Source organism: Microtus pennsylvanicus, chromosome 8 (genome assembly GCF_037038515.1).
Source record: "Microtus pennsylvanicus isolate mMicPen1 chromosome 8, mMicPen1.hap1, whole genome shotgun sequence".
Classification (NCBI taxonomy): domain Eukaryota; kingdom Metazoa; phylum Chordata; class Mammalia; order Rodentia; family Cricetidae; genus Microtus; species Microtus pennsylvanicus.
Window position 1 is genome coordinate 54,631,909 of NC_134586.1, and position 27,608 is coordinate 54,659,516.

The following is a 27,608-nucleotide window of genomic DNA, read 5'->3' on the forward strand; positions in this document are numbered from 1 at the left end:
ATCATTTGGAACAGTCCTACTCAGAAGAGGTTAGGACAAGAAAGGAATTCAACTTCAATTTCACTGAAAATGAAAATGGTGGGGAAGGAGGGCCAGATAACAGAGTAAAGCTGCTTGCCTGGAAACCTAAGTCTGAACTGGAATTAACTCATGTAAAGGTGGAACAGAACTAACTCTACAAAGTCGTCTGGCCTCCACATGTGTGCTATAGCACATACACTCCACACACAAATATACATATAATAATAACAAATAAAATTTGAACTTGAAAATGGAAGCTGGGGCTGTAGCTCAGTGGTAGTGCATTTGACAAGCATGTGTAAGATAAAACCTAACATCTCAAAAAAAAAAAAGCAATGAAAATTCTTAAACTTTCACTCAATTCAATTATCAGAGAACTTAAATGTTTGTTTGGGACAACTTGGATATGAAATTTTTTTTTCAACTGCTTTATGACACCTAAATACAGATAAAATGTTTCTGGTGAAAAATGAGTATGCAAGCTCAGTTACACTGTATGCAAGCTCAGTTAGTTACACTGTGAGTATGCAAGCTCAGTTAGTTACACTGTGAGTATGCAAGCTCAGTTAGTTACACTGTGAGTATGCAAGCTCAGTTAGTTACACTGTGAGTATGCAAGCTCAGTTACACTGTGGGATACAGTGTACTTTGAGGACTTAATATGAAAAAGAACAAAGAGGTCTTAGCAGTTATAAGTGCTTATTATTCTTGCAGAGGACTGTTCTCAATACCCATGGAGCAGCTCCACCTGTAACTCCAGTTTCAGGAGAGGACACCCTCTTACGACCTGAGGGCACCAGGCATACACGCAGGCACTCACATATACACAAAAACCAAAGTGGGTGTTGTGGTGCACACACATCTTTATTCCCAGCACCAGGGAGGCAGAAGCAGACTTATCTCTGAGTTTGTGACCAGCCTAGTCTACATAGCAAGTTTCAGGACAGCCAGGGTTACTTAGAGACCCTGTCAAAAAAACAAAACAAATAGAGTATCTCCTGATGGTCCCTGTATCCTGACTATATACTGAGATGTTCTGGATATACTAAGTTCAATAGAAAAATACTAATTTCACTTTTTAAATATGGTTCTTACAAAGCTACAATGACCTGGGAATGTAGTTCAGCTGATAGAATGCGTATCCAAAATGCAAAGAAGTCCAGCAAGGCATAAACCAGATGTGGTGGTGTACACCTATAATGCTAGCACTCTGGAGATAGAGACACAAATGGGGGATCAGAAATGCAATATTGACACTTTGGCCTCTCTGTGACTATGCACATGGTGCTCAAGGTTCTGAGAAAAAGCGATCGCTGAGTGCCTATCCTACGCTCAGGAACATCAGGAAAGGGAACAGAGAATGTAAAACTAGAAGACAGAGAGGGCTGTGAAATGCCACCTCTAGGGCACAACATAGTCACTGCATACACGACACAGCACATACAGTCTCAGAGCAGTTTCAACTACCTGCACAGGACCTCCAAAGACTACAACTGTCAAGAAGCAATCACTGACTGGTGAGGGGTTCATGGGACCCTATTTCTCCTTGTTGGACAACTGTCTACAATGGATTTTGGGGGAAAGTCACTGTTATTGTCCAGGTTCTAATAGACAGTACTACCTAAACCCATGGTCTCACAGGCAGTCAGATAAAATCAGTGGATCACAAGACAACAAAAGAATAGAATCTGAAAAAAAGGACTTGTAAGAAAAAGGGGGAGCTGACAGGTGGAAGGAAATAAGAATGGAGGGTGAAGGGAAATGGAATGCATTATATACATACATGTATGAAATTATACTGACTATAAAATCATCTCTGCTACATATCCAGTTGGAGCTGCATAAAACTGTCTACCAAAAAGAAAGAAAACTGAAAGTGACACTTTTCCTTGCATCCCTATGACGCCAGTACTGTTTTAGAGCAGGGATCCGAACTCTGAGGGTCTGCTGCCATCTTCTGGACACTCGCATACAAAACTGCTCCATGAGAAACAACTTTCTGAAGTGGATTTCATGTTTCATCTGAGGAGCTGAAACAGGAAGGTAAGCTGGGCTTGTCAAAAAGCCTTATAATTGATGTGGTAAACAAGGGATTAGAAAGTGATTTACAGAGTCTTCAAAATCCCAGAGAAAATGTGACCTACAGTAACTAGTTGTCAGTGATGAGTGGCTGTGCTTGACTACTTCTGCCCACCTACAGGTTGACTTTTTAGTTTCTGTCCCTATTTTTGGGTTTATCCTGAGTTGCCTTTTAGATATGGTGCCAGGTAAAAACTCATTGCTTTGCCCTGGACAATATGTTGTGAAATGTGCATTCCTTCCCATTGGATGGTCCTGGCACCCTCATTAAGAGTCAACTGCCCACGAATACCTGGCTCTATTCTACCCTACTGACCTATGTGCCTGTGCTCTTGTGCCAGTACCACACCATTTGTACTGTGCTAGCTTTGCAAAGTCTTGAATCAAGAAGTTTGGTCCTCCATCTTTTCTCTGGCCATTCTGGGTCCCTGGCATTTCCACTGAATTTTAGGATGCATTTGTCATTTCTGGGGAAAAAAAAAAAGCAGCTGGGTTAGCGTTCTGATGTATATTAAGAGGTATTTGTTTGATGAGACTGAAAGAATGACATTATGTCTAGGTTTCCCTTTGCTGTGGAGTTCAAAGGTAACTTTCTTCATACTGGGACAAGAAGACTAGCTGCTAGAAAAAGGTGCATGAGTCTAGAGGTTAGATATAAGTTGTTTAAGTCCTGGAACTGACGCTTAGATGCCACATGACCTTGCGCCAGGTGGGTCATCACAGGACAAATCAAACACCTACTCATGATGCAGTGCTATGTGAGCAGAGAAAAAACTATCAAGGAGACCCCAAAGAGTAGGTCTTCCCTCACACCTCTTTCCATTCTTTCAGGGCATTGCAGAGACTTTCCTTGAGTTGGAAACGACCCACTGCTCCCAAAGGCTTGGCAGCCAACCTCTGACTGCCTGTTTGCAGTTGCATGGGTTAATCCTCTGACACTCCTACTTAGTGACATCCTGTGGATTCAATAAGGATACAGGCAGGGACCTACCTAGTCTACACAATGGGGTCCAAGTCAGGCTACAGAGAGTCAAAAAAGCCTCAAGCAATGGAAACACCAGGATGTACTAAGGCAGGAGAGAAAGACAAGGTCAAAGCTCTAATTGGCAAAACTAGGAGTGCTGGTCTCTAACCAGGCTCAGCAGCCTTCAGGAATGCCCAAGTAATTCAGCACAACTCCAGATGTCCAGAGAAACAGGGATGTAGGCAACTGGATAACATGTTGACACAGATCAACAATCAAATTCTCCGTCTCTGAATTGTAGGTGCTCTTTCTGACCTTACGGCTTCAGATGTGACTGCTTAGTTAGCATTCTACCAGTTTCCCTTTTCCACTTCACCTCCTACAATAGTCCCTTATTTGCTTGATAGACAGGTAAAAACTCCTGATATTGCTCCATTACCTGTCTGGGAAGTAGAATCTGTGGAGCAGACACCAGCATGCTAGCATTTCTGAAAGGAAAGGAATGTAGTCCTATAAGCGAAGTCATGGGTGGGTGTGTTTGTGAAACAGGGTTATAAGCTCCTCTGCAGGTATGGAGAGATGGATCAGTAGTTAACAACACTGGCTGCTCTTGTAGAGGATCAAAGTTCAGTTCCCAGCACCCACATAGTGGCTCACAACTATCCGTAACTCCAGCTCCAGGGTTCCAATGCACTCTTCTGACCCCTTTGGGCACCAGGCACACACGTTGTGCACACATATACAGAAAGGCAAAACATTCACATACATAAAATAACCTAAAAAAGAAACAAGTTATTCAGTATCAAATTTTAGATTAGTATTTACAGTTCTCACACCTGGAAATCCAAATGAGTTACAACTGGGTCAGCATGAAGGGGAGGAGCTAAATTCCCTCTACACCAAACATTAAAAATGGACAGCTAAGCAGCCAGTGAGCTCTCATGGGCAGACTCACTCCTCCCTTCTAAGTAATCTGGCCTCAAGCCTGTGCATCCTAGGGAAAGGACAGGAAGGAGAATGTAAAACTCAGTCCTATCCTGATTTCTGATGACACAAACGCAACAGCATGCTTTTCAAGGTCAAGTGACTTGTTTATAATAAGATATCATATCATCTAGGGTTTGGAAAGTGACTGTGGAGGCCTGTGATGGGCTTTCAGAGGTAGAAGAAGATGTGTGCGACGAGCCAGAGCCGTGTCCCGAGTCGCTTGGTGCTGGTCCCGGTTTGCTCCATGGCTGGCTACTCAAAGCACCAGTTCTCTTTTGACCCACAAAGTAATTCGATGGTGGGGCAAACTCAGGATCTCGTTCAGCCCGGAGTTCTGACTGCTTCTTCGACCAGAACCCGAAAGAAAATTCTAGTGAAAATAAGAAAGAATATTATTAGAAACAATTATGAACCAGTCAAGTTTACTATAATTTTTCATTTTTTAAAAAAATTTTTTAGTTCTTATATGCATTTAAAAGCTACCACAGGCTGGGCGGTGGTGACACATGCTTTTAATCCTAGCACTTGAGAGGCTGAGGTAGGCGGATCTCTGTAAGTTTGAGGCCAGCCTGGTCTACAAAATGAGTTCCAGGACAGCCAGAGCTAAACAGTGAAACCCTGTCTCAAAAAAAAAAAAAAAAAAAAAGATATTCTGTAGAGATGCTCTGGACCACAACTGCCTAAAGGGCACTCCAACTACAGAGAAATGAAGTAATCAATTATTTGCTGAAGTTGACATGGTAGGTGTTTCACATCAAAGCAGCCTGTCATTTGTTGAGTTCTGGCGGACACAGAAGGGACTCATCCGATCTGAACAGTGGCTCTTAGATTTCTCTTGCCAGCTCCAACAGCAGGCGCTAAGGTTCCACTGAGTATCTTTGCAACAGGCATAAAACACAGTCTGCTGCAGTGAAGACTGTGGTGGGCACCTTGGTGAAAACTTAGAGAAAGACGTGCATGCACAAAGGAAGCTTAGGTAAGCTTTCAAACAAACACAAAGGATGGCTAAAGACAGAGTACCTCAGAACACCAAACCTCCAGCATACTTTAAAAGCAGTTCCTGAAAAGTTACATTCCAGAGGGTTTAAACTTGCCAAGTAATTTTCAGAAATGTATTTATTCTGTGGACAGAATGCCTTCGCAGATGCTGGTCTTTTGTGATCACATTTTACCCATTTCCCTGTATAAACAACTAGTGTCCAGGATGGAGAAGAAACAAGCTGAGAGACCTGGAGACTTCCTTAAGCCTCAGGAGTACTACGACCCCCTGTGGAGCTGACGGTGGAGCTCAGAGGTAGAGCTCTTCCTAGCATGTTAAGGCCCGGATCCAACTCTACACCATAAAAAAATAAAAACAAAATCGCACCAGAATCTTACTTTGATTTAAAACAAAAACTACTTTTCCAAGGGCCTCACTAAGAAGTTCCAGACCTAAAAGTTCCACCCTACCTTTTCCTCGATCCCACTCTCGGATGTGTGGCACTCCAGGTTTGGTATCCTTCCGCTCCTGGATGATGACTTCTACCTTGCTGTTCTGGGCCACAGGAGGTGGAGCAGGTACAGTCTTTGGTTCTGATGGCAAAAGCACAGTAACATCTCCACCTAGTTTTGTAAGGAAATAAGACCTTATTACCATGGGTTTAAAATTCAACATACTAAGCTGGGAGGTGGTGGCGCATGCCTTTAATCTCAGCACTCAAGAAACAGAGGTAGGTAGATCTCTGAGTTGAGGCCAGCCTGATCTACAGGGCAAGTTCCAGGACAACCAGGGCTATACAGAGAAACCCTGTCTCGAAAAATCAAAAATAAATATTTAACACTAATTTTGAAGTAAATGTTAATGGGAGCAGCAAGCATGTCTGATTAGACAGACATTAGTACTTATTTCTCTATGTGAGTGGGTGTGACTGCCACAGCATATAGGTCAGAGGACAACTTTGTGTAACTGGTCACACCTTTACCTTGATTTTTATCACATAATATATGCAGTTATGGAAAACATCACACGGCACCCCCCAAATATGTAGTTTTATATTTTTGTCTATATTTTTAAACTTAAAAACTTTATTTCTTATATATGTACACAGCCAAACTTTTAAGTCTTGGTTTACTAAATTGTCATTATAAGAAGCAACTCAATGTGTCTTGTCTATTGCCTAAAAACATGACAGTGTCATTCCAAACCATTCTAGCTATAAAAACTGTTCCTGGACAGCGAGATGGCTCAGTGGGTAAGAGTGCCTGCTAAGGAACCTGATGACCTGACTCTGAACCAGGGATCTCACAGAGAAAGCAAAAAGCAAACTACTGAAAACTGACCTCTGATCTCCGTACCTGTGTTTTGACACATGCTCACTCACACTCGCTCACACACCACATGCATTAACAAATAAGTCAATGGAAATATTTAAGAGCAATAAAATAATTAAGAGCAATAAAAACTGTTCCTGGTGGTACTTCAAAGGCACGTGGAATTTAGAGATAAAACTAAGCTGCTGATTCCTACACTGCAATCCTACTAGTGAACACCAAGAGATCTAAGTTTTCCCTGTGAAAGTCAGAAATTTAAGACTGAAATACCTCTATTTTCTTCTTCAGTCCCATCTTCCTTTGATTTTTTAATCTTTTTTTGTCGAAGTTTGGCAAGTCTTGCTTCTAACATAGCCTTCCGCTTTTCCTTTATGTTTTCTCGTTTTATTCTCTGATCTGTTGTCTGAACAGAACAAAAAATTAGAAAATTATTCACTCGAAGTCAAATTCACATTTCTGTTTAAAATGATGAAATAATTCCTTTTTTTTAAAAAGTGCCAATTAATTTTAACAGCACATCTAAGTAGCTCTCTCCAAGACCCTGAAAATGGTGGCCTATGAAAAGGACTGTCCTTAGGAAGCTTAATGAGAACTCATAGAGCCCCATGGAAGCCTCCACATGGAAGAAAGCCATTCATTTCTCTTCTGCTCCTTAATCCCTTAACACAGCTTCCTATTTCCTCACCCAGATCATCCCAAAATGCTATGTTTGAAGCTAGACTTAAAACAGCAGGGCTGAGAGCTGGAATCAGTAGTTAAGAATACTGTGACTCTTGCAGAGAACCCAAGTTCAGTTGCTAGCACCCACGTGGTAGCTTACAACTATCTATAGTTCCAGTTCTAGGGGTTCAATGTCCTGTACAGGAGCCATGTATGCATACGGTACACATACACAGATGCGGGCAGAGCTTACACACACAAAAAAAATAATAATAGTAATAATAAAACAGCAAAGCTAGCAAGATGGCTCAGTGGGTAAAGATGCATGCTGCAATGATGCAAGCCTGGCAACCTGAGTTCAATCTCTGGAATCAACACAGAGACAGAAGGAGATACCAACTCCCTAAAGTTGTCCTCTAACCACCACACATGCCATGACACATACACATTATATACAGATATATTACTAATAAGAACAAAACCTAGCAAAGTACAGTTAAAATTTTAGAGTTGAAAACCCCTCAATAATTTAATAATTACCTGTATGTAACCAACAATAGCATTCTGAATATCAATTTTCAATTTACTGCATTTTTTAAATTCTTCTCTCATACAAATATGTCCTGACAAAAGTTCCCCCTCCTACCACTCCTCCCAGCCCCCAGCCCAAATCCCCTTTCTTTCAGATCTACTCCTCCTGTTTCCCTTCAAAAAAAAAAGCAGGCCTCTCATATATAAACCGAACATGTCATAACAAGATGCAATAAGACTAGGCATAAACCCTCATATCAGGGCTGGGTGAGACAAACCAGTGGGAGAAAGAGGGTCCCAAGAGCAGATGAAAGAATCAGAGATACCCCCACTCCCACAAAAACAAAACAAAAAACTAACACCAAACTAACAACCATAATATATATGCAGAGGACCTAGTTCAGACCCACGCAGGCTCTGTGATTGCTGCTTTAGTTTCTGTGAGCCTGTATGAATATGGAGTGGTATTTTGTTTGTGATCTAACAAATAAGCTTGTCTGAAGATCAGAGTGTAGAGCTAAACCACTAGTTAGCCATAGGGGCTATGCAGTGGTCGCACACACTTTTAATCTCAGCACTCAGAAGACGAGGCAGATGGATCTCTGTGAGTTCAAGGCCACTCTGGGCTGCACGAGATTGAATCTGTCTAAAAGAGAAACAGAGATTATACAAAGGTGATCCCAGCAGTTGGAATCACATGCCTTTAATCCCAGCACGATGGAGATGGAGACAGAAGTAATATGGCTGGGTGGAGAGAGGAATATATGGTGGGAAAAGACAAGAGCTCAGATTAAGCCTGAGGTTTCATAGAGAGAGCATTCAGTCTGAGGATTCGTAGGGACAGAAATTGCCCCTTTGGTCTGAGGATTCAGTAGAGGTAAGAACTAGTGGCTGGCTTTTCTGCTTTTATGATCTTTCAGCATTAACCCCTATTATCTGACTCTGAGTTTTTATTATTAAGACCAATTAGAATTCATGATACATGGGTCCTGCTTAGTTGATTCTGTGAACTGGGTATTCTGGTGTCTTCAATCCAATCCCTCTAGCTCCTATTCTTCCTCACTGTGCCTCCCTCTCTTCCAAGGGGCTTCCTGAGCTCCAAGGGGAGGGACCTGATGGAGATCTTCAGTTTGGACTCTCTCTCTGCCCAATGCTTGATTATGCATATCTGGATTTACTACATTTTTTAAAGCATGACCTATCAATAAAAAAATTACTCAAACCTATAACAAAAACCTTAAATTTAACTTATACCTGTTCACGAAGCATCTCTAAAGTTTTCATTTGCTTGTTTCTTAACTCTTTGTCTTTGGCAAAGGCAAAATATCCAACACCAAGTTGTCGGGCCTCTGAAATAATCAAAAATATCAAAACATTAGATTTCTCTGATTAACAAACCACATTTACAGCAAGTTCCCTAACAAACCAAAAGAGACACACGGTGATATCAGTACAAGTTTAATTTAAAAAAAAAATTGATTAAGAAAAAACAAAAAAGTCTAATGGCTAAGTGAAAAACATATAGACAGGCTACTCGGCCCTGGCTGTATCCTCTTCTCTCTGGGAACAAATTCTTAGGCTAACAGACATGTTAGGAAGAGGTCCCTAAGTTTCTTAGGCTGTGGTCAAGAGGATGATTTCACCCTCCAATGCACAGCCTGACTGCATCAGAGGTGCTGCTGTCAGTACCTGGCTTTGTGCTTACTGGCTAGAGAGAAACAAACAAAAAAACCCACCACCACACACACACAAACACAAATACCCCTCCCCCCCCAATTAACAATACCATTTTCCCTAATGTCTTCATAATGGATAGGCCCCATTGGCTTTTTCAGAGCCTCCCTTTCTTCTTCTTCCCATTGCTGGCGCTGAAGTTCTTTCCTCATATCTTCAGATAATAAAGTTTTTTCATTAGCAGGACTAACGAAACTAGTAGAGGAACAGAAACCTATGTTCAGGTGAGTGCCATGAAACAGCAACAATTAATTACCAGACTTATAGATGAGTATGATAGGATCTTGCCTCAGTGTTCAAGACAACCAACTTTCCTTTCTATACTTGTCCTGGTTGACATATGGAAAGTGGCCTAGCCAGGAAGGATGAACCACTGGCCTTCTCTGAATGGCCTCTGGTCTAGAGACATGGACATTGCTAGAGATCCCTGTCCCAGCAGGTGGTCATGGTTTGTGCTGTGGCCTCTGTGTGTTTACTCCAGGCCTACTCACAGGATGCCTAAGATGGGAAGGCTCACACAGGTGGAGCTTCTCCAATATTTCTCATATAAAAGCTGGTTATATGGAATTTTAACCACCAAGATACTTTTGAATGTTATTTCTTTGGTTCCCATTAGAAATGTAATCACGAAGCCTTTGATTCAATATACAAAGACACATAAATAAGAAGTGAATAAAAGCAAGTGAACCTTCTCAAATCCCTCTGTCCATAAAGGCTGGTTTGTTAGCTAGGTTTGGGCTCATTCTGTACTTGCGACCTAGATCAGACAGCCTACTCCACAGTCTACTCATCCCTTTCAGCAATTATAATTATAATTATAAACATGACCAGAACAGAGTGCCTGCCTGGGAAGTTAAGTCAGAAGAATCACTTAAACCTAGATCAAGGCCAGCCCAGGAAATAACGTGACTCATTTCCCCACTACTCCCCCCAAAAATGGGTTTCAGGAAAAGAAAATCAATAAATAATAATGGCATTCAGATTGTTCCCTGAGGAAAGTTATGAGTGTCTGAATATGTTAAACATTACAGGCTTCAGTATATAACAGTCTTACACATTAAAGATCCTAACAGAGCAGAGTAACAAATAGTCAGAAGCCTCTCCCACAAGACAATTCCCATGGCTGTGTTCCAAACACAGGTCACATTTTAAACTTACAGTCTTCCCTGAAGATTTTTATCCATCTCCAATAGATCTGGTAAATCCTTTCTCATGCAGCGTCGGGATCGGCCCAAAGAGTCCACATAATCCACCCTGAAAGTGAGAAGTTGGGAAGACAGTTAATCTTTAAAGAAGCAACGCCATTACATACCTTGTTACCAAGAACCTTGAAGCCAAGGGACCACCAACACAGAGAAAAGGCTTCTTAATTAGCAGGTGACATCCAATAAGCTTTTTGTGCCCTCCAAAAAACCTCAATTTTTCTATTACTGCTCTACTTCTAATTGACACATTCTTTCCAGCAATCTTAGGAGTTTCTTAATGTAAGTCATGGTAATTTTTGGACCCACTTTAATTAACAAAACAAACAATATATACCCTTCTTCATCTTTGCCTAAAGCAGACAGTGGAGACAGGGCAAGCTGAGCACACAGTAAGGTTAAACAAAACACTGAGATTTCCTAACAACACAAAGTATGGGCAGGTATTCATAGAAAACATCTCCTTTGTACTATGGTGCAGCAGAATTTTGTTTGTTTGTTTTAGACAAGGTTTCTCTGCGTAACTTTTGGAGCCTGTCCTGGAACTCACTCTACAGACCTAGGTGGCCTTGAACTCACAGAGATCTGCCTGCCTCTGCTTCCCGAGTACTGGGACTAAAGGACAACACTGCCTGGCAGTGCAACAGATTTTTTATATTTGCTATCATAGGCAAGGAATCTCCCATAGTCTGGAGTAGAGTGCACAACACACAATGAAGGACCTAATATATGCTGTAAAGCAAGTTAGCAAAGCGATAAAGGTCGGACTCAGCTAGCTCTGCTGTTGCCTGCAATTTCTTTCTTCTCAAGTGATGCCAATTTCCTTATTAGCCCATGTTTTAAAAACCAAACACTTGGAAATCCACTTCTACAGATGACTGTCAGAAGAAATCAAACCTACAACTATATAAAGCAGCAACTTCATTTTCCTTTTTTTTTAATGAATGGGGAAGGAAAATCTAACCAGATGGTCCATGTAATTATTTACAGTATTTTTGCAAAAAGATTTTCCACCACCTGGAATTTAATTAACAAAAGGATTTACAAGCAGTAACAATTCTGGAGCTTAATTCAAAAACAAAAAAAGTGTGGGAATTGCTTGCATTGCGTCTTACTGCACCATATGGTATCATGCGACACCTTCAATTGCCCTCCAAACTCTTCAAATTGCTGACAAATTGCTTGTAATCATACAGGCATTAATAAGAAAAATAAATAAAAGACATTAGACCATTCAAAAGAGATGAGATTTCTGCCTTGAAAAGCAATCACAGCTATTCTGTTCTGGAGCAGGCCTCCAAAACACACAGAACACCAGCAAGGTAATACAGCAGTCAGCAATGGCTCTAGCTCATCAGAAACTGCTTACTGAACAGTCCCAGCATAAGCCTGGAGAAGCTGGGTGATCCACGGAGGGCTGAGTACTCTAGCTCTACAGGGCTCTAGGGAAACAGGAGGGGTGCAGGCCAGAAAACACAATTTAGGCAGAGTATAAAAACAAGCAAACTGACAAGTGTTGGCACATACCTTTAATCCCAGCACTTGGGAGGCAGAAGCAGGCAGATATCTGTGAGTTTGAGGCCAGCCTGGTCTACAGAGCAAGTTCCAGCCAGAGCTGTCACACAGAAAGACCCTGTCTTAAAAAACACACACACACACAAACAAAAACCAGACAAGCAAAAGTATGGCTCAGATGTTTTGCAGACAATAAGATCTAGAGTGGGCCAACTATAAATAAAGGGTAAGACCCAAAAAAATAGTTCAGAAGAGGAAGCAAGTACTTAGACTACAAATGATGAAGAAAGGCACAGAGAGGCTGCGTTCTCTGTGGTTCCATGTGGCATACAGCCATATGCCTACCCTCACGATAGTCTCTAACTTTAGACTTAAGTTATTTAAAAGGTAAGAAAGTATGGACCACAGTGGACACCTTCCATATTATGAACAGAAAGGTTCTCTGCCATCTACAGTAGTAAAAACATCTTATTTATGCATAAATACCTGTCCAAAGGAGTTAGCAAAAGGCTAAGAAATCTACAAACAGTCCTGAGCAGCTTCTAAGAAATCCCCCAAACAAGAACATCAGTAATGTCTAAGCAATGGCAAGGTCTGCTGAATAAGTGTCTAAGTGGCATAAAAGACACCATTACGGAATTTGCAATCTGATCTATAAAAGGCTGGATTCCTCCATCCTTTATGTATGTACAGGTTAAACTCAGGAAAATATCAATAACGGAGCTTTGCAAAGTATCTGCTTATGCCCCAGAATGGAACACACTTGCTTCCATGAGGGAATTTAAGGGAAATAGCTGTGCACTGAAGCACTGCATCTCTACTCTCCATGGAAGGAAGCTAGGCCTCAGAGAAACTGCAAATTTATCAAGTCCACACAGGCAGAAGGCAGTGCTGGAACCCACACCTCAATACCAGAAAAGAATGTAGTTAGGCTATAGCTCACTGTGCCTACTCTGCCAGTTTCTTTTGCAGGACTCAAAAGGGACCACTTCCCAGGACCTGACATCTGAACCAGGACATGTAGTGAGGGAGCAGGATACTGATGGACCGCGCAAGGATTCATGGGCCTGGCACCACACTGGGCACAGTAGATGCTCAGTTCTTATCTGCAGTCACTGATGTTACTGCTCCACTGGTGTGCTTAAATCTATACAATCTATACAACGCTAGCTCATCCCAACTTAGAGGGGGTGGTTCTCAGGACACAGAAAACCCAGGCAGAGTAAGAAAACATGATGTGATACCATCAAGCAAAATGATTCTCAAAAAGCCAAAACAAGTCTGGGGGGCTCACAATGATCTAAGCTCCAATATTACCCACCACTCCTCACTGGGGTCTTGGGGAGGAGGTATGTCTTTTTCAGAAAACTCTTCATCATCATCTCTCTCTTCCGCATTTCCAGACTCTCTAGTAGCACCAAGCACCTCCATTTCTTTGCGCTTGTCTATGATCTTCTGTGTGAAATCCACAAGGTACATGTCCTCCACTTCCTCATCTAGAACACAAAAATCAATTTATGGATTCTTTACATTAAAGAAGAAAACCATAGCTGGAATTAAGAAGTGGCCCTACTGCCTGACTGTTTGTTCACCAGTCAATGCCTCCATCACAAACAATTTACAGAGACAACAGACACAAAACACCTGACAGAAAACTTTAAATAGGCCGTCCATAACACAGACCATAATACTCTTTAAAAAGCCTTGAGTTTCCTGTTTGTGTCATCAATACATTGTGTGAGAAATAGGACCATTTAAGACAACACAGTCACTGATTTTGAGCAACTCAGAGCCAATAATGTCTAAGAGAAGCAGAACAGCATTTCTCCCAATCAGGAGAGTGGACCCTTCTTGCTGTGATGTAACAGAGCTTTCTAAATATATGAATTGCATCACTTAACTCTTACACTAATGTGTGGCAGAAAGTGCTTGAAAGATCCTAATGCAGGTAAACAATATCCTCTGAAGCTGAGGCATGGTGTGCACACCTTTAATCACAGCACTAAGGAGGCAGAGGCAAGTAGATCTGTGAGTTCAAGGTCAGCCTGGTCTACGTAGTGAGCCAGGCTCTGTAGGGTTACATGGTGAGACACTGTCTCAAACACGTACGTACACACACACGGTGAGACACTGTCTCAAACATGTACACACACGCATGCACGCACACGTGTTTTTTGAGTTCTTTTCACAAGTTGACATCGTTTTCAGGCAAGAGTTAAGTTCTATAGGGATGAACTCAACATGTTTTTTTTTTTTGTTGTTGTTGTTGTTTGTTTTTTTCTAAGGACAGAGATTGAACTACAACATGCACTGGGTTCCCTATGACCAAAGTGGTCATATCCCCCCTTTACAGTGTTACACTGAAGACAACTAAGGCTCCAAGACTTAACCAGTTCAGACACACAGGTACAATAGAAGGATCAGTAGGTAGGACTGCTGGCTTTGACAAAACCCCATTTCCACAAACACATTCCTTTTGATTGAGTTACTATATTTTCATTTTATTTTAAGTTACACATATGAGGAAAAGGGTACATGGGAGTGCTAGTGCCCTAAGAAGGCAGAAGAGGGCATTAGTTCTCCTGTAGCTGGAGTTATAGGCAGTTGTGAGTACATGAGTACTGGGACCAAACTCTGTTCCTCTGTAAGTACAGCAAGTGCTCTCAACAGTTAAGCCATCTGTCCAGCCTCTAGGTTTCTATAGTAACAATAAAAGTTTGAACCCACATCAAGCACATCCCAGTATTCCTATGGCAGCAAGATGGGGGCAGAATAGACCATTCAAATTTTGCCTTCAACAAAGCAAGAGGTGAATATCAACACATACTACATACCTATGCTGTAGTATGAACATGCCCACACTCACACACCAATGCAATAGGGCAAAACCATGAAGTTAAAAAAAAAAAGCACATCACAGAGATAAAACTGAAACAGGAAAAGAGGCAGCATAACCCATAATAATCAAACTGAGGGCGGAAATCAACAAAATAGAAACGCAGAAAACAGTCCAAAGAATCAATGAAACAAAAAGTTGGTTCTTGGAGAAAATCAACAAGATCGACAAACCCCTATCCAAACTAATTAAACGACAGAGAGAGAACACGCAAATAAATAAGATCAGAAATGAAAAGGGGGACATAACCACAGACACAGAGGAAATTCAGAGACTCATTAGATCTTACTACAAAAGCCTGTATGCCACAAAACTAGAAAATGCAAAAGAAATGGACATTTTTTTAGATAAGTACCACATACCAAAGCTAAACCAAGACCAGGTGAAAGATCTAAATAGACCTGTTAGTCGCGAAGAGCTAGAAACCGTTATCAAAAATCTACCTTCCAAAAAAAGCCCAGGACCAGATGGTTTCAATGCAGAATTCTACCAGAACTTCCAAGAAGAGCTAATACCTATACTCCTTAATGTATTTCACAATATAGAAACAGAAGAGTCATTGCCAAATTCCTTTTATGAAGCTACAGTTACCCTGATACCAAAACCACACAAAGACCCAACCAAGAAAGAAAATTACAGGCCGATCTCACTCATGAATATCGATGCAAAAATTCTCAATAAAATACTGGCAAACCGAATCCAAGAACACATTAGAAAAATTATCCATTATGATCAAGTAGGCTTCATCCCAGAGATGCAGGGCTGGTTCAACATACGAAAATCTATCAATGTAATCCACCATATAAATAAACTGAAAGAAAAAAACCATATGATCATTTCATTAGATGCTGAAAAAGCATTTGACAAAATTCAACACCCCTTTATGATAAAAGTCTTGGAGAGATTAGGGATACAAGGATCATACCTAAATATAATAAAAGCTATTTACAGCAAGCCGTCAGCTAACATTAAATTAAATGGAGAAAAACTCAAAGCCATCCCACTAAAATCAGGAACACGACAAGGCTGTCCACTCTCTCCATACCTCTTCAATATAGTGCTTGAAGTTCTAGCAATAGCAATAAGACAACATAAAGGGATCAAGGGGATTTGCATCGGAAAAGAAGAAGTTAAGCTCTCGTTATTTGCAGATGATATGATAGTATACATAAGCGACCCCAAAAACTCTACCAAAGAACTCCTACAGCTGATAAACACCTTTAGTAATGTGGCAGGATACAAGATCAACTCCAAAAAATCAGTGGCCTTCCTATACACTAAGGATAAGGAAACAGAGAGGGAAATTAGAGAAGCATCACCTTTCACGATAGTCACAAATAGCATAAAATATCTTGGGGTAACTCTGACCAAGGATGTGAAAGATCTATTTGACAAGAACTTTAAGTCTTTGAAGAAAGAAATTGAAGAGGACAACCAGAAAATGGAAAGATCTTCCTTGCTCCTGGATTGGGAGGATCAACATAGTAAAAATGGCAATTCTACCAAAAGCAATCTATAGATTCAATGCAATCCCCATCAAAATCCCATCAAAATTCTTCACAGATCTGGAGAAGACAATAATCAACTTTATATGGAAAAACAAAAAACCCAGGATAGCCAAAACAATCTTATACAACAAAGGATCGTCTGGAGGCATTACCATCCCTGACTTCAAACTCTACTACAGAGCTACAGTATTGAAAACAGCTTGGTATTGGCATAAAAACAGAGAAGTCGACCAATGGAATCGAATAGAAGACCCTGACATTAACCCACAAATCTATGAACACCTGATTTTCGATAAAGGAGCTAAAAGTATACAATGGAAAAAAGAGAGCATCTTCAACAAATTGTGCTGGCAAAACTGGATGTCAACCTGTAGAAGAATGAAAATAGATCCATATCTATCACCATGCACAAAACTCAAGTCCAAATGGATTAAAGACCTCGATATCAGTTTGAACACAGTAAACCTGATAGAAGAGAAAGTGGGAAGTACTCTACAACACATGGGCACAGGAGACCACTTCTTACGTATAACCCCAGCAGCACAGACATTAAGGACCTCATTGAATAAATGGGACCTCCTGAGATTGAGAAGCTTCTGTAAAGCAAAGGACACTGTCACTAAGACACAAAGGCAACCCACCAACTGGGAGAAGATCTTCACCAACCCCGCAACTGACAAAGGTCTGATCTCCAAAATATATAAAGAACTCAGGAAACTAGACCGTAAAAGGCTAATCAACCCAATTATAAAATGGGGCATCGAGCTGAACAGAGAATTCTCAACAGAAGAACTTCAAATGGCCAAAAGACACTTAAGGTCATGCTCAACTTCCTTAGCGATCAGGGAAATGCAAATCAAGACAACTTTAAGATACCATCTTACACCTGTCAGAATGGCTAAAATCAAAAATACCAATGATAGCCTTTGTTGGAGAGGTTGTGGAGAAAGGGGTACACTCATCCATTGCTGGTGGGAATGCAAACTTGTGCAACCACTTTGGAAGGCAGTATGGCGGTTTCTCAGGAAATTCGGGATCAACCTACCCCTGGACCCAGCAATACCACTCTTGGGAATATACCCAAGAGAGGCCTTATCATACAACAAAAGTATATGCTCTACAATGTTCATAGCAGCATTGTTTGTGATAGCCAGAACCTGGAAACAACCTAGATGCCCTTCAATGGAAGAATGGATGAAGAAAGTATGGAATTTATACATATTAGAGTACTACTCAGCAATAAAAAACAAGGACTTCATGAATTTTGCATACAAATGGATGGAAATAGAAAACACTATCCTGAGTGAGGTAAGCCAGACCCAAAAAGAGGAACATGGGATGTACTCACTCATATTTGGTTTCTAGCCATAAACCAAGGACATTGAGCTTATAATTAGTGATCCTAGAGAAGCTAAATAAGAAGGAGAACCCAAAGAAAAACATATAGGCATCCTCCTGAATATTAACCTTCAACAAGCGATGAAAGGAGACAGAGACAGAGACCCAAATTGGAGCACAGGACTGAAATCTCAAGGTCCAAATCAGGAGCAGAAAGAGAGAGAGCACGAGCATGGAACTCAGGACCGCGAGGGGTGCACCCACACATTGAGACAATGGGGATGTTCTATTGGGAACTCACCAAGGCCAGCTGGCCTGGGTCTGGAAAAGCCTGGGATAAAACCGGACTCTCTGAACATAGCGGACAATGAGGACTACTGAGAACTCAAGAACAATGGCAATGGGTTTCTGATCCTACTGCACGCACTGGCTTTGTGGGAGCCTAGGCAGTTTGGATGCTCAACTTACTAGACCTGGATGGAGGTGGGGGTTCCTTGGACTTCCCACAGGACAGGGAACCCTGATTGCTTTTCGGGCTGGGGGGGAGACTTAATTGGGGGAGGGGGAGGGAAATGGGAGGCGGTGGCGGGGAAGAGACAGAAATCTTTAATAAATAAATAAATAAATAAATAAATTAAATACAAAAAAAAAGAAAAAAAAAAGCACATCACAGAGATAAAACTGAAACAGGAAAAGAGGCAGCATAACCCATAATTCGGCACACCTTATCTTTCCCATATGCATGGATGTCCCTACATGCAAGGCTGGTCTGTTTAAACTCTCCTGGTGCTGTGCTCTCCTCCTCCACCAGATGAGACCTACTGTGAGGGCTGTAGAACTGGTTCCCTATACTCTCCTGGCACCCAGTGAAGCATTGGAATATTACTGAATATTTTCTTATCTCTATATAACCACTGAAATTAAAGTTTTGAGTTGTTTTTTTAAATTTCTCCCTCTTAGAATCATTAAAACAGATAATATAATACTGAGGATCTGTACAAATTGTAGACAATAAAGAAATACAAATAAACATTTGTTTACCTGGAAAGTCTCCTTTAGTCATCTTTTCATATAATTTGGCTTTTTCTTCCAATTTTTCCCTAGGAGAAAAACAGACAAGAATTAGAAATGGTCTTATAACTGTCCCTTCTGCCACTAACTATCACCCTGACAGCTGAGAGCTAACACCTCCCCTGAGACCTGCCATGTAAAGATGGGCACAACAGGTGCTAACTGCCCTGTCCTGAAGAGACCTCAGACCCACTTCACCTACTTCATTAGTGAAAGCAGGACCAAAAGCCATACCTGATACAGAGTAACTGCTCAATAAGTATCTGATGAGTGAACAAATGGGATGCACCGAGTTAAGGCCCAACAACCTAGCTGCTAAATGCAACTTAAGTTACATGTGGTAAGAGAGATGTATGTAAACATTTTCTATTTAGTCTGCCAAAAGGATCACCAGACTCAAGGCAAGATTCTTTACCATAGTGTTTTTAGACCAGCGCACTGGTCATTTGTGGCATATTACACTTCATTATACCAACTTAATTTGTTAAAAACATGACAATATCTATTTCAATATCACAAATAATACACTGAAACTACATACTAATATAAGACAACAACCCTGGTATGTTGACAAAGCAGACTCGTTGCTCACATAATGTTGATGGCATTTAGCAAGTAGTAACAAGCTAAATGGGCAAGGAATTCTCTAATTACCTAAAAATAGAAGCCCCAAAGAGGCCATCTGTGTCATGATCTCATTAATCACAATGGGAAATTTAACTCCTAATGGGGCGAAGAGACTACAAAAACCCTAGTTCACATGATTATGACAAGTTACTTAACTTTTCCTTTCTGTGTCTCAGCTCTTCCAGACTGAAGGAAAAGCAAATTATTTTCTTCTTTTTTGCTTCTCCAGATTGCCACAAAATTAACTTGATAACACAAAGTAATGTCATCTCATCTTCACTGTCATATAAGTTAGCAAGGTGGTTCCATGTGTGTTCCTTTGGGTGCCCAAGCATCAGTCAGTGTACATACATGTAAAGGCCAGATTGACCTTAGGTATCATTCCTTAGGAGTTAACCACCTTGTTTTTGAGACAGGGTCTCTTAGTAGGACCTGGAGATCCCTAAACAAGCTAAGCTGGCTGGACAGTAAGCTCCAGGGATCTCTGCTCCCCAGCAGTAGGATTACAAATCTACACAACCATGCCTGACTTTTCTATCAGGTCCTCAAGCTTGTACAGCAATCATCTGACCAACTGAGACATCTCCCCAGTCCAATGAAGCTGCAGAGTTCCTATCATGTACCAAAGCAGAAGGCTACCACGATAGATGTTACAACTTAGAATTCTCCAGGCACAGGAGACTACTGCCTCTTCTTTACAAAAGAATGCTAGCTACTAAGCAGAGGAAATCCACGAATAATTCAGCAGCAGCACGGCTTACTAACAATACAAAGCATCCATGGAAATATAGTAGTGACCAGGATACTTAGTCTCAAAGCTTCCCACCCCAGGTTACTATTAGCCACATAGGAGAAAGGGCATCTTCACAGTAGAGAATTCTACCAGACTTTTCTGAGCAAGTGATTGAATTCATTACCAATTATGAGCCTCTAGGTAAGACTCACTGTAAAATATAAAGACTACACAGCAGTCTTAACAAAAAACTTTAATATAACCTCATTTAGACATGCGACATGGCAGAAAAAAAACTGACCTGGACACTTAAAAATGTCAGCAGGGTAACTGACAAAAAAAAGGGGAAAAAAGCGGAGAGATTTGAGAACTATAGCATGAATGGAATATAATCTTTAAATCCTGATTTTGTTTTCCCCTGATTTTTTTGAAAGACAGAGAGTTTCTCTGTGTAATAGCCCTGGTTGTCCTGGAACTCATTTTGTGAATCCTGAATTTTTACAAAACCTATTTAGGACAAAGCTGTGTTGGGACAATGGTAAAATCTGAAATATGAGCCACACAGCAGTGTTAAATATAGTAGTATAATGTCCTTATTCAGATAGATATATACTGAAACATTTACAGGTAAATTATCATGACACTTAAAGTCTTCCTCTACAGGTGTGGCAGAAGGACAGAGGAAAGCAAATATGACAATATATTAATTAGTGAATTTAGGAAACAGGTATTAGAATGTTTCTTTTACTTTTCTTCAAATTATATTCTTGGCTTGCAAGGGAAATTTTGGGGTATCTAAATACTAATGTCCTATCACCTAACCTAGAACACACCATGGGACTTATATTTTTATTTTATTTTTAAAAATATTTATTTATTTTATTATGTATACAATATTCTGTCTGTGTGCATGTCTGCAGGCCAGAAGAGGGCACTAGACCTCATTACAGATGGTTGTGAGCCACCATGTGGTTGCTGGGAATTGAACTCAGGACCTTTGGAAGAGCAGGCAATGCTCTTAACCACTGAGCCATCTCTCCAGTCCCGGGACTTTTATTTTTAAATAAATAAATAAATGTATTTATTTATTTTACATCCCAGTCACAGTTTCCCCTCCCTCCTCTCCTCCCAGTTCCTCTTCCCAATACCAGCTCTGTTCCCATCCCCTAATTCACTCCTCCATTTGTTTAAGAAAGGACAGGTCTCCTGAGAGTATCAACAAAACATGGCATATCAAGTTGCAATAAAACTATGCATCTCCCCGTGTACTGAGGCTGGGTAAAGCGATCCAATATGGAGAATAGGGTCCATGGAACACTTCTCCCAGCACTTGGGAGACAGAGGCAGGTGGATCTCTGTGAGTTCGAGGCCAGCCTGGTCTACAAGAGCTAGTTCCAGGACAGGCACCAAAATTACAGAGAAGCCTTGCCTCGAAACAACAACAACAACAAAAAAGTGTTAAGCTGAAGATGTGGTTCAGCAGACAAGACCATTGGGATCCCATCCCTAGAAATACAAGTTTTAAAAAATTGTTGATATAGGCCAGGTGGTGGTGGCCCAACCCTTTAATCCCAGCACTCGGGAGGCAGAAGCAGGTAGATCTCTAAGATCAAGGCCAGCCTGATCTACAGAGTGAGTCCAGGGCAGGCAGGGCTATGCAGAGAAACCCCGTCTCGAAAAAAATGAACAAACAAACAAGCAAGCAACAATAACAACAAAAAAATTGTTGATATAGCCTTTTCTTTTTCTCAGTCTGCCAGAAAGATGTCAGATATTCAGACTGAGTGTGTTTACCAAAAGCAGTCCATGATCTTTTAAAACAACAAATGGGTTCTATAGGCAAGGAAAGACTCCCTCAGTACTACAAGAGTATCAGTCCAAGCTCAACATGCCCAAGGAGGCCATCCAGGGCACCTAAACAGACAAGAAATGCCTTTTCACTGATAACATCTCTATTTGAGAGCAGATCCTGTCTGGTGTCGTGACCAAGATGAAAGTGCAGAGGACCACTGTCATCATCTAAAACTATATCTACTATATCCAAAAGCACCACAAGGACATATCTGTCTGCCTGTCCCCTTTTTGGGAATGTACAGACTAGTGACATTATCACCATGGGAGGGTGTAGGCCCAAGTTAAGACAGTATTCTTTAATGTGCTCAAGATCATCAAGGCTGCCAGCACCAAGAAACAGAACCAGAAGTTCTGAGAGGACGCTGGCCAACTTCCAGAACAAATAGTTATTTCCCAATTTTTTTTTAAAAAAAATTGATATATTTAGTATGTGATAAAAGCTTAAAACAGGACCCTACTTCATTTTCTAAGCTCAATTTTTTTCTTTGTGTAAGACAACAGATATGTGTAAATTACAGTATTTTTAGGGGACAGCTGGCCCTCCACATCTAGAGTTCACATCTCCAGATTCAACTACCTGGAAAGAAACAATATTCCAAAACAATGATATTGTTGCTAATATATACTGTGCATCTGTCTGTACATATTTTCCTTCTTGACATTATTCCCTAAACAATACAGAATAACAACTATTTACAAAGTGCTTACACCATACTAGGCATAGCAAGTAATCTAGAAAAGATTTTAGAGTATACTGATTGTTTTCACAGACCACAAACACTATTTTATCTATTTGGAGCATCTTGAGCTTTGGTATCTGAGGAAGAGTAGGAACCTAGAACCAACCAATGCCCCTCAGATATCAAAGGACACTGTATTTACATTCATAAAGCATTTGCCCAGAAAGATGTCTATCAGATCTGTACATCAGGAAGAGTACCAACTAAACGTTTATTTCTTGGTCTGGTAACCCCCTTTCAGGTTTAACTACCTTGCTTTGTCTAAAGTCTTCTGCTCTTCAAGCTTCTGTTCTGCATCCTTCTCTGCTCGACTGGAAACACCAGCATTCTGCTTGGTCCAGATACTTGGCTTCTGGAGAATGATTCGAAAGAACAAAATAAAACCACGTGATCACAAAGCATCAAAAAGGAAAGAAAATCCTTGGATCTCATGAATCATCAAAGAACTACTTATTCTGACAGCTAGTTTACAGCTTACAACAGACGTGACAGGCCATGACAAAGCTGGAGCTGAGGAAAACTCCTAAATCACCTGAAGAATTTCCTTCTGAACTTCGCTGAGTTATTTCTCAACTGACATTTACCCATGACAGATTACAACATCATTCAATATTCTAATGGATATGAGCAGAATACAAAGGAATATAGTAAGCAGATTACTACCTATAAAAGTTTTAAAACTCTTAAAGACTTTCATAGTTTAAGTCTATTTCTATATATTACAGTTGTTTATCTCTATTTGGACACAAAATACATGCTAATCTTCCATGAGAATGTGAACAACCCAATTATTAACAGCATGTTAAAGAAGAATATAGGAACTGGAGAGATAGGTTAGCATTCATTATGAGGGCTTACTGCTCTTGCACGGGATCTGAGTTCAGTTCCCAGCACCCATATTACTTGGCTCACAACTACATATAACTCCAGATCCAGGGGATTCAACACCCTTTTCTGGTTTCTGAGGGCATCTACACACAGATGGCATATACAAGCATGACATATATATACATACAAGCATACACACACAACATATATACTTAAAATAAGTCTTTTTATAAGAGTATTAAATTATCTTACTAATTTTAATATTTAACAAAGTTTATGCAAATGTTCAATTATAAGTCAGGGACTTTTTTTTCTTTATATTTACTTATTTACAGATAACCACTGACATTTTTCAAAAACTTATAATGAAATTCTCCCATATTTGGAATCAGTAGAGGTATTTTTACCTTATTAGTTGTCTTTGGTTTTCCAAAGACTCCAGAATCTTTTAGAAGTTTTTCTTGTTTGAATTCTTCTTGTTTTCGGAAGAGCTCAGCCTTAAGATCTACCAACTAGAATAAAACAAGAAAGTAAACAACAATATTTCATTCGCTGGTGGCAGCTGACTGGCTTGCTAAGCAACTGTAATTCTCCAAGATTTTGGCTTCCTGAACATGGACAAGAAACACAAGCTTAAATATAGAACTCCACACAAAATTAAACAACATTGGGTTTCATTGTAGTTTTGCTACAAATTTAGTTCTACTTCAACTTTTACTACTCAAGGCTTTTTTTTTCCTGCCAACAGGAAAGTGACATAGTAAACAAATGAAATCTACATACAGGTACAGATTGGATTCAACTAACTTCTGAAGTGCTTTCTGCTTGTGGGACATATAACCAGAAGTACAGGGTCAAGCTTTACTTTTTTTGTTGTTGTTGTTTGTTTGTTCTTGTTGCTTTGATTTGACTTGGTTTTGGTTTTTTGAGACAGGGTTTCTCTGTATAGCCCTGGCTGTCCTGGAACTCACTCTGTAGACCAGGCTGGCTTCAAAGTCACAGAGATCCGCCTGCCTCTGCCTACCAAGTGCTGAGGAGATAAAAGGCAAGCACCACCACTGTCCAGTGACTTAGTTTGTTTGAAAATGTGATGGGGGGGCACAGGTGAGGAGATGAGGCATCCACCTCTCCGCTGTGTTAGTCCTAACAAGTAGGAGGAAATGATGTGATGGCAAGTGGCTATACGCACAGGCATCTGTAAGTCAGGAACTACTGGCTGACAAGGAAAAGAAAAACGACTGAGCTCAGGAGCTAAATAAAGAGATGAGTCAGGAGTTGAAAATACTTGCTGCTCTTGCAGAAGACTCAGGTTAGGTTCCCAGAACCTCCATGTGGCATACAACCATTACAACCATCTATACACAACTCTAGTTCTAGCGAATTCAATGCCCTCTTCTGGCTTTTGAAGGCACCAGGCACATGCGTGTTGCACATTTGAAGGTGCAGGCAGAACAGCTATAAACAAAATAAATCATTTTTTAAAAAAATGATTCCTTTTTTATGTTTGGGGCAGTAGTGTTTTGCTTGCATGTGTATCTGCATGAGGGTGTCAGACTCCTCTGGAAAATTGTGAAAGTTGTGAGCTGCTATCTGGGTGCTAGGAATAAACCAGGGTTCTCTGGAAGAAAAGTCAGTATTAGCCAGGCGGTGGTGGCACACGCCTTTAATCCCAGCACTTGGGAGGCAGAGGCAGGTGGATCTCTGTGAGTTCGTGGCCAGCCTGGTCTACAAGAGATAGTTCCAGGACCAGAACCAAAAGTTACGGAGAAACCCTGTCTCGAAAATCCAAAAAGAGCAGTCAGTATTCTTAACCACTCTCTGAGTCATTTCTCCAGCCCCATACCATTTTGGGGGGCGGAAGAGGGGGAATGAGTTCAGTGATTTCCATTTGAAAGAAATCTATTTAAAGGTACTGCTGGTAGGAATTTTAACAGTATAAAGGAGTCTCGCTCCAGGACCCAATATTCAAAATTCTTCAAGGAAGGAAGGAAGGGAAGAAGGGAGGAGGGAAGAAGAAAATTTTGCCTTTTACCTCTTCTTAAATGCATCAATTATCTAGTTATATGTTTTTCTATTCTACAACTACTTCTGAATTTAAGCTCACAAAATGACCAGTTCCTGGATTTCATTTGTATTGTAGTTTTTGAAAATGCTATCCTCTGGATAATCTGGCTTTAGTTTGTTTTGGTTTGGTTTTTAAAGACAGGGTCTCACTGTGTAGCCCAGGCTATCCTGAAACTATGTGGCTTGGGCTGACCTCTGAATCACAGAGACCGGCCTCTCACATGCTGGGGGTAAAGGCCATGTGCAACTACACCCTGCTGAATTTAGTGTATAAGCACTGAATCCAAATTCTGACAAAATCCTGTCAGCTCTTGCGGCCCGAGGCAGCCCATCCCATAAGTCACTAACTAACTTGTCTGGGTCCTGCTAGGGGGACCCTAGGTATTCTGGGGTCCTGGGGTGTCGAATCTCTGTATTGGAGACGCCAGGAAGGGCCCCATAAAGTCCAGGTACCCGCAGACAGCGAGGCCTGGCTGGGCTGTGGCGACTGACCCGCAGGATGCACCCTGAGATCCCGGGGAGTACGGCTTCCGGGACTTGTGTGTAGGGCGAGCCTAGTCCAGGTCCCTGCCGAAACTCGGTTCAGGATCCTGAGAATAAGGAATTGTCGAGGGTCCCCGCGGGGAGAAAGTCAGACGGAGAGTCCAGGCTCCTGACCTGCGTGAGGCAACAGGTTAGGTCGCCATTCTCGACTGAGAAAAGCGGGAAAACTCGGAGCACGCAGCTAAACCACACTCGAACTCACCGAGGAGGCTGTAACGTCCAAAGGTTTTTTCTTTCGGTCCATCGTGCCGCCAGGATACCAGGTTCCAGCACCTAGCCTCCCCGAAGCCTCTGTCAGGCCTTATGAGCCCGCCCCGAGCCGGAACCGGAAGTGTCTTTGCCCCGACGTCGAGTTTGCGTACTTTTGCGACACAGATTTACGATCTCGGCGCCATCTTGAAAGCGTCATTATGAGGTGACGCTTCGCTTCGTCGCCATTTTGAGAAGGTCGGGAAGGGGTGCCCCAGGGTTGAAGTTGGTCGTTGTGGTCGTCTTGAAGAGAGCAGAAAGTGAGGCGAGAATACTTTTGTCGTCGTCTTGAGGCGGGCGGAACATAGCTTGCATTGCAACAGATACCACATTGAGTGGATTTGAAAACGAGCTGTGAGGGGGAAAAAAACCTATCATTTTATTTGGTTTTCTTTGTTTTTCGAGATACGGTTTTACTTCATAGCCAACTGACCTGAAACTCACTATGCAGACTTGGGTGGCCTCAAATTTGCAACAATCCTCCTGCCTCTGTAATCCTGAATGCTAGGATTACAGCTGTAATTTTTAAATACATATCTATCTGTCTGTCTATCTATCTATCGATCGATCAATCGATCTTAAGTATATTATCTATTTATCTACTTACCTACCTACCTATCTGTTTATAAGACGGGGTCTCACTATGTATTCCTGGCTGACCTGGAACTTCATTTTTTAGAACAGGCAGGCCTTGAATTCACAATTACCTGCCTGCCTTTTTCTCCATAGTGCTGGGATTAAAGCTGTGTACCACCACAACCAGCCTCCAGAATATTTTATTTTTGAAATTGCTGTTTGAACTGCTAACTTGAGAGAATTTTTACTTGGGATTAGAATAAAATTTCCAACAATTTCCCAAATGGCCCTAAACATGCCTTTGCTGTATTTCTGCCAAGCAATGTTCTCAGCATTGATGAAGATGATAAAAATCGAAGCTATCGACTCTGAAAAACACTGAAGATGCTCTGTGTTCTATAGTATCAAATATTTAGCTGACACTTAATTATTTATGTTAAAAATAAGCATATCCACCTCACTAGGATAGAAATTGGTTTTCATTTTTAATAAATGGTGAAAATCTACATATACCAAAGAATTGTTTTAAAATAAATTTTGCTATAGCTTTTACACCAATTTTATATACCTGGGGTCAT

At 41.0% G+C, this 27,608-nt stretch overlaps 1 protein-coding gene and 1 pseudogene across 3 annotated transcripts; one reads left to right on the plus strand and one right to left on the minus strand.

Moving 5' to 3' along the window:
• Window positions 1–868: 868 nt before the first annotated feature.
• Window positions 869–26,541, minus strand: Ccdc174 (coiled-coil domain containing 174). Of its 3 annotated transcripts, none has more exons than XR_012911611.1 (12): window positions 26,408–26,541; window positions 24,006–24,110; window positions 23,022–23,122; window positions 18,787–18,845; window positions 13,325–13,499; window positions 10,445–10,540; window positions 9,339–9,481; window positions 8,807–8,901; window positions 6,632–6,764; window positions 5,501–5,653; window positions 3,504–4,421; window positions 2,486–2,567 (listed from the first exon to the last, which is right to left on the minus strand). XR_012911611.1 is itself a non-coding variant. In XM_075983460.1 (11 exons), the coding sequence occupies exons 1-11, from the start codon at window positions 26,447–26,449 to the stop codon at window positions 4,144–4,146; spliced, it is 1,380 nt and encodes a 459-aa protein (XP_075839575.1). In that variant the 5' UTR covers window positions 26,450–26,541; the 3' UTR covers window positions 869–4,143. The 3 variants fall into 3 exon arrangements, 1 of the variants encoding a protein (XP_075839575.1); XR_012911610.1 differs by having other exon boundaries at window positions 2,513–2,567; window positions 3,092–4,421; XM_075983460.1 differs by having other exon boundaries at window positions 869–4,421.
• Window positions 21,941–22,385, plus strand: LOC142855523 (small ribosomal subunit protein uS17-like; annotated as a pseudogene).
• Window positions 26,542–27,608: the final 1,067 nt, after the last annotated feature.

What these genes read in the sequence shown, in the direction of transcription:
- Ccdc174 (XM_075983460.1), bottom strand. Translation starts at nt 26,449, where the DNA reads ATGGACCGAAAGAAAAAACCTTTGGACGTTACAGCCTCCTCG. An exon ending in AACCAAAGACAACTAATAAG is followed by an intron (nt 23,123 to 24,005) that starts GTAAAAATACCT and finishes ATCATTCTCCAG; the next exon opens with AAGCCAAGTATCTGGACCAA. An exon ending in AAGACTTTAGACAAAGCAAG is followed by an intron (nt 18,846 to 23,021) that starts GTAGTTAAACCT and finishes TTTTTCTCCTAG; the next exon opens with GGAAAAATTGGAAGAAAAAG.